The following is a 7,562-nucleotide window of genomic DNA, read 5'->3' as shown; positions in this document are numbered from 1 at the left end:
TCCCGCACTCTGAATCCCTCGGCCCCACCCCCAGCCTGGAGCCGCCTCCTGCACCCAAACCCCTCATCCCCTGCCCCAGCCCAAATCCCGTACCCGCTTCTGCACCCCAACCCCCTGCCCCCAGCCCAGAGCCCCTTCCCGCACTCTGAATCCCTCGGCCCCACCCCCAGCCTGGAGCTGCCTCCTGCACCCCAAACCCTTCATCCCCAGCCCAAAGCCCATACCCCCTTCTGCACCCCCACCCCCCTCCCCCCGCCCGGACCCCCCTCCCCCACTCTGAATCCCTCGACCCCACCCCCAGCCTGGAGCCGCCTCCTGCACCCCAAACCCTTCATCCCTGGCCCCACCCGAGAGCCCTCCAGCCCAAATCCCATACCCCCTTCTGCATCCCTACCCCCTTCCCCAGCCCCTCCCACATTCCAGATCCTTCGGCCCCACCCTTCCGCCTGGGCCACCTGCCACCATCACATTGCCATGGCTGGTGCCACGCGTTGGCAGGTTTGCCAGTGTGACGAAGTGGGAATGTTCTTAATGTTTTCTCTGAATACTGTGTGGGTGCCTCAGTTTCCCCTATGCATTTCTTAAGTATCTAGGTGGGGGGATCAGGGTATGTGATTGTTGCAGAGCCCAGGAGGGTCCCTGTGATACCATCTGCACAGAGAATGGCCGACACTCTGTCTCCTGGCAACTAATGGCCTGGGCCCCTCCTCTACAAAGGTGCCAACTGAAGGTGTTGGGGAACAAAGAGATCAGGTGACCTCCTGGCCCGGGAAAGGGAGAGGAGGGGCTGGAGAGTTTCAGTTTGGAGCTGGCTGGGGAAATGGAGGGAGGGCCAGAGGGGCTCTGGCCTCCCTGCCTCCCCAAGATGGACCTGACTGAGGGGTCCTGTTCTCTGTACCTACAAGCTCTGTTTTAGACCGTGTTCCTGTCATCTAATAAACCTCTGTTTTACTGGCTGGCTGAGAGTCACGTCTGACTGCGAAGTGGGGGTGCAGGAACCTCTGGCTTCCCCAGGACCCCGCCTGGGCGGACTCGCTGAGGGAAGCGCACGGAGGGGCAGAGGATGCTGAATGCTCCAAGGTCAGACCCAGGAAGGTGAAGCCGTGGGAGCTGCTTGCCCTGGAGACAGTCTGCTCACAGGCCCTAACCCGTGGCCCGTTTCCCGCACTGAGCCTCCAGACCCTGCCGGAGTCCAGATTCAGACTGACCATGTCTAGGTCTGTTTCAGCGCCTCGGCTCCTGCAGCGACATGGGCCCTTCTTCCCGACGGGTGGGAGCGGGTAGGTCGCTGCTCCGTGCAATGCCCAAGGCTGGGGGAGGGGTAGGTCCCTGCTGTGTGAGATGCCCGGGGATGCAGGGGGGAAGACCCCTTCTCTATGGGATGTCTGGGGCAGGGGAGGGGCAGGTCCCCGCTCTGTGTGAGGCCCAGGGGCAAAGGGAGGGGCAGGTCCCTGCTCTCTAGGTGCAGTGGGGGACGGGTAGGTCCCAGCAGACACTGCCTGAGGATCTGTGGGGTGCTGGGAGGTTACGGCAGGAGCGTTACTGCAGCCAGGCAGTTTTTGGCAGGGCTGATTCCTCTGAGGCAATGCATTAGCATTAGGGCTGCGAAGACCAGGAGGACGTTTGTCGACAGCAAATATTTGGTTTAATCCAGCTCCTCTCCCTTGTCTGGCTGGAACAACACAGAGAGCAGATTTCAGGCCGCGCCACTCGTTTCAGTGTTTGCAGAGAAACACTGACAAACACTGCCGCCCTCGCCCCGCGGCCTGTGACCGGAGCGTCCAAAGCCACGGGATTAAACTGGAATGGCAGGTGAGTTCAAAGCGTATTAAAGCAAGGGACTCAAAGCCCTAGCCAGAGCTAAGCGCAATACGGGCACCTGCTCTGCTAGCCCTCGCAACTCAGACCTGACCCACAGCAACCCCGCATCCCCAGTCCGAATCCTCCCCCACCTCTGCTAATGCCCGAGGCTGCTGACTCGCTGTACACCCCACATTCTCTGCAATGCACCTCCGTCCTGTCTTAACCCCCCGCTATTCCAGTCCTGGGCCTCTCTTGAACAGAGATGCCAATGGCCCCAAATTGTGTGGCATCGCACTTCAGCTCTGAGCAGCGACCCACGGAGGAGGCGGGGGGGCGGAGGGAGACACACAGCCAGCCTGTCTGCTTGAAGCCAGACAGCGTTAAAAGAAATGCAGCGCTTGATTCTGTCCTGGCTCTTGCCTGTAATTGAAGGAGCTGGGAGCTGTAATAACCAGAATTAAAAGGATTCACCTAGGGATGGGAATGAAATCAGATGCCAACAGGTGAATTCAAGTGGGTAAACTCCCCCATCTCTCCGGCAGCCCAACCCCCATCCGAGTTTGCAGCCAGTCTCCAGTTTCAATTTGTCTCCTTCCTCTGGGAGATTTAACCTCCGAGTATCTCTCTTCATTTAAAGAGACAAATTTAGCTGCCTAGAAGTGTTGGTGCCGAATCAGGCCCTTATAACCTAATGCTACGTGAGAGGCAGGTGGTGGATACCTGGATACCAGCTAACTAGCTATACGGTGCATCAGAAAACAGAGACAACAATGCAGAGCGCTTCCCTTCTATCTATGACCCTGGCCCTGCGATATCTGAGCACCTCACAATGCAGTTGCCCTCCTAACCCCCCCTGCGTGGCAGGGCAGGGCTGGAATTCTCGCCGTGTAGCAGTGAGACTAAAGGACTTGCCCAAGGTCACGCAGGGTGCTCTGTAGCGGAGCAGAGAATGGACTCCAGGGCTCCCGAGTCCCAGGCTAGTGCTTGGTCTGCTTCCCCATATGTGCTCAGTACCACAGAGTGAAGGGGCCCAGGGTCACAGCTTTGGTGTCGGGAAAGGTAGGAGCAGGGCAAGTTGCCCGCACCACTGCACTTCACTCCCATTCAGCCTTGGCCTCTCTGCCCGGGCGGACAATTAATACCGATTAGGACAAGGGTTTCACTAAGAACTGGACTGGGACCCACCCAGTCATGCACAGGCTCCTACAGAGGAACAATCTCCAGTCACGAATGACTGGGGCACCTGGAAGCAAACAGCATCACAGCGCCTTGCTAACTCCCTGTGCCACTCAGCACACCCGGCTGAAGCAGCCACGTGTCCTAGTGGCTCTGAATACGGTAGCGATTACATGGAGCAAAGATGGGGTCAGGGCCCTGTTCCTCTGGGACTGGTCTCGTACTGACCTTTGCTGGCCAAGGCATAGACTCTCCTGCGGGGTTTGCTCCCCAGCCCGGGCCATTCACCCACTGGGTGTTGGCAGGAAAGCCAGAAATGGATTTCAGGCCACGTGAGGGGGTGTCCACCCCATGCAAGCCCATAGTGGGTTAACGGGGTCCAGCAGGGACCAATTAACCTTAGATGCTGCACTGAGAGGAGAGCCAGGGCGCTCAGACAAAGCCCGGCTGGGGGGAGAAGCTGGGCTCGGATGATAAAGCCAGGAAGTGAGAGCAGGAGGGGGCTGCAGGGAAGGGGCTGCAGTTGCTCCTCACAGGGAAAGGGAGTTGGCCAGGGACAAGGAGGAGGTCCGGGGGAGAGTAAACGCTGGGGTCCTGCCCTGGACTGGAGAGTCGGGCAAGAAGCCGAGAGGGGTGAAGTAACTATGGGGAGCACAGGAAGCTCTGCTGGCAAGCCCAGAGATAGGCAAGGAGACAGAGAAGGGGGTAGGAAGGAGCCCAGGGAAACAGCAACAGGGTCTGAGACTGAGCAGATCTAGGTTGCTAGTCACAGGGTCCCTGGGTTGGATCCTGGAGTAGCACGTGGGCCTGGGTTCCCCTACCAGCCGCCGGGAAAGTGTCACCAAGCTGGGAGTTGAGCAGAAGACTGCCCAAGATGGCATCCAGATAGCTTGTCTGGTGGGACTTTGTTACCCTGGAAGGGCGGGGCGGGGTGGCGGACTACATAGTGATCTAGCCGGAGGGCCGAGTGCCAAAGAGGAAGCACCCTGAGTCATGGAGAGAGAGAAGGGCCACAGTGCAAGCAACTGATGGAAAGGGGCGCCAGATGGGGCAAGAGCTAATTCCCAGACCCAGCCACAAGGAGGCGCACATGCAGTGAGTGGACCCTTCACAGACCATGATGGAAGAGCAGGTGCGGTTACTTTGCCAGTTCTCCAAGACCCCTGGGTCGTCTCCCAGGCCATTAAAAAGCAAACTGTATGCACACTCAACCTGCACGCCCACCTGCACACCGCCATCTATTCTGCACACACCCCCCTCCACCCACCCATGCCCATACACAAAGGCAGAAATTCATACAATAAGATCTTCGCTTACCAAGTAAAGCTGCCACTTCGTAGGCTTTCTTCTGCTCAATTGTCTCATAGTTGAGTGCTTCAAAAAATATATCCAGCACGAGAATATTCTCTCTGTAGAAACAGGACAAAGCCATCAGAACACCAGCCCCCGGCAGCTGCATTTGCCTTGTAACAGGAAATGAAGTGGGATTAGTTTGCCTTCACCTGTTATCCCTGCTGCTTTCTCTGTGGAGGCCTTGGCAGCTCCACCAACACAAGCTGAAATTCAGAGATTTTAAAGCCGGAAGGAGCCATCATGACCATCCAGTCTGATCTCCTGCTTAACCTCACCCAGAGATTCCTGCATCAAGCCCAAATCTTGTAGCTGAGCAAGTGCATATTGTTTAGAAAGAGACACCTGGTCCTGATTTCATCTTTCTCCTGTGGGGAGGGCCTGCTTAGAATGGCAGGTGACGCAAGGACCCTTAACACATGGAATCACTACCAATGCTGCTCCTGGGCACCGCAGGAGAGAGGGAGAGTCAAATTCTTTCCTTGATGCATCAAACTGCTAATTCCACCCATCCGCCCTCTAGATCCCAGGTTCATACGGGCTGCGCCCACACCACAGAAAGATGTCTTTGCTGCAGTAAAAGGTGTGGTTTTCACATCGCGACAGCTATCTTGATTTAAAAGCTAATGGAGCCAATGCAGAGGGATGACCTTGAGTAGCCATACTCAGGTAACAGCTACCGGTGCCTTGTCTCCATTTGGATTTTATGCTGTAGGTCCATGTAAAACACACTCACTTCTGCAGTGAAGACACAGCCAGAATGTGGCGTTAGCAGAGGAGGGTTTAGGTCCTGAAAGGATCTGGCCTGGGTAACCCTGTTTTACAGATGCTGTTCACTCATGATACCTATTTATCTATGGTGTTTATCTGGCCCCCGTGACCATAACATCTGAGCACCTCACAATTTTTACTGTATTTATCCTCACAACCCCCCCTGGGAGACAGGGCAGGGCTGCTATCCCCATTGCACAGATGGGAAAACTGAGGCACAGAGAGGCTCAATGACCTGGCCATGGTCACAGAGGAAGCTCCCAGCAGAGCAGGAACTTGTATCGAGGACCCAGGCAAGTGCCTAGCCACCAGGCAAAGTAACTTTTCTGAGCTCAGCTAATGACTCTGCATGTGCCCACATTCTTCTCCACCTTCAGCTTTCCTGTCAGAAAGATGTTGGACCTTCAGCTTCTGGTTAATGATGCCTGCAGAAATGTGAACAGCATCCTTGGGGCAAACAGCCTTTTATTACTACTTGTATGACCCACAGGGCTGGGTGCTGCACTGACACATTGTGAGGGACAGTCCCGGCTCTGAAGAGTTTACAAACTACATAGACAAGGCAAAGGGTGGGAGAGGCAGCGATTTGCCCAATGACAGCACAGCTGCAAACAGAACGGAGATCTCCTTGCCCCTAGTGTGTGTGGCCCTGGCACAGCCATCCTGTCTGCTCACGCCACCCACTCATACCATCACTACTGTGAAAAGGGAGGAACCGGCAGCACTGGGCCGATGCCCTCACTTACGAGATGTATTTTTCAGACTTGTTAAACTTCTTCTCCAGGTACTTGGCCGAAGTCTTGCTGGGGATCTTCACCATGGAGAGCTCTTTGTTGTACCTGGTCAGGTTACACGGCATCCTGCAGGTACAGTAATTGCTGTCCTTTTCAGCAAGCAAACCTGCAAACAGGGGAGGGAAGTGGGTCTCAGGGAGCGTCCCAGACAGCTCACAGGAGCTGGTGGGCGGGGTGGTTCAAACAAGCCCTTTCTTCTTGATGATTCAAAGCAAAGGGGGGATGGAAGGGACTTCCCTGTCCAGGGAAGGGCTGAACAAGCCAACTCTTCGATAAGAAGAGGTAGAGTTTCTACCCATTCAAACCATCCCTCTGCTGCAGCCATTCTTATCAGCCTGGGAGATCGAGACAGCCCTTCCCCAGGACTGGTCCAGAGCCCAGGTTTGCTGGGGGTGGACAGACGCAGCTCTTCCATCTCCAGCCAGGTTTGGGCTCCACCCTGGGGCAATCCAGGAGGCTGCGTTGGGATAAAGGCCTTACTGGAGAGATGGGGGCCTTGAAGATGGTGGGTAAAATCTTCAAAAGCATCTAAGTGGCTTAGGGACCTAAGCCTCACTTTCAAAAGTGACTTAGGCCTGGTCTATATTTAAAAGGTAGGTCGCCGTAGCGACATCGCTCAGGGGGTGTGAAGAATGCACACCCCTGAGCACCAAAGCGACACCAACCCCCGGTGTAGGCACAGCTAGGTCAATGGAAGAATGCTTCTGTCACCCTAGCTACCATCACTCGGGGAGACTGTGTTCCTACGGCGATGGAAAAACCCCTTCCATTGGTGCAGGCTGGTTACAGCAGCATAGCGATGACACCACGGCTGTGCCATTCTGGGCCCCGTAGTGTAGACACGGCCTTAGGGCCAGATTTTTAAAGGTATTTAGGTGCCTAAGGATGCAGGTAGGTGCCTAGTGGGATTTTAAAACCGCCTAGGTGCCTAATTCCCTTTGGGCACTTTTGAAAATACTACTAGGCGCTTACTGGTGTCTTTAGTCACCTAAATGCCTTTAAAATATGGCCCCAAGTGCTTTTAAAAAAAGGACTTAGCCTCCTAAGTGACTTAGGTGCTTTAGAAAATGTTACCCTTTATTTCTATCCTTCGCTTTTAGCTAAAGTGGTGTCAGGGGTGTGTTACATGACAATTAAAAGAGATTAAACAGTATGGAGATGACCAGCTTAAGGGAATTTCTGTTAATGTTCCTCCCACAAGCCTTACAGCTTGGACACACGGTTAAAGCCAATACAGACATGCAAATATTTGGCATTTCACAAACAACCGGACCTCGAACACAGCACAGGTCCCTATGGACTGCCCCGCCACTCACCTCACTGCCTTACGGGTATGTTCATCTGCAGAACACACAATTAGTGAGGCATATGTTGAAATACTCTGCAGGCACATCTGCTGTGTCACAGTTAAGTTTGTTTGCGAACACATCAGATGGCATGTTATATGGTGTTTCTGAGGGCCTGCTGTTTCACAACTGTTTATCCCAAACTTCTGAAACTCTGCAAGAAAATTCTCTTCTGAGCTGAAAATGACCCCCAAATACTATTATTATTGTTTGTTGGGGTGTATAGGGTGAGCTCTGCATAGTAAACAGCCACACGTACATGGGGTGTTTGTTTGCAGTTGGTCCTAGCAACTCACTCATCAATCATTAGTGACCCCAAGTA

The 7,562-nt window shown here is 54.5% G+C and overlaps 1 protein-coding gene across 1 annotated transcript in view; it reads right to left on the bottom strand.

Moving 5' to 3' along the window:
* LOC112118288 (acid-sensing ion channel 2) overlaps nucleotides 1-7,562 on the bottom strand; it is a 1,160,041-nt gene that overhangs the window by 32,816 nt on the left and 1,119,663 nt on the right. The window contains exons 6-7 of the mRNA XM_026654764.1: nucleotides 5,847-6,000; nucleotides 4,297-4,388 (exon numbers count right to left, since the gene is read on the bottom strand). Coding sequence (XP_026510549.1) covers nucleotides 4,297-4,388; nucleotides 5,847-6,000 — 246 coding nt within the window. The remainder of the gene's footprint in view (nucleotides 1-4,296; nucleotides 4,389-5,846; nucleotides 6,001-7,562) is intronic.

The sequence above is a fragment of the Terrapene carolina genome, unplaced genomic scaffold (assembly GCF_002925995.2).
Source record: "Terrapene carolina triunguis isolate 2854851 unplaced genomic scaffold, T_m_triunguis-2.0 Scaffold193, whole genome shotgun sequence".
In the NCBI taxonomy this organism is placed as follows: domain Eukaryota; kingdom Metazoa; phylum Chordata; order Testudines; family Emydidae; genus Terrapene; species Terrapene triunguis.
Note: the sequence above shows the minus strand (reverse complement) of the source record. Positions and strands in the feature narration are given on the sequence as shown.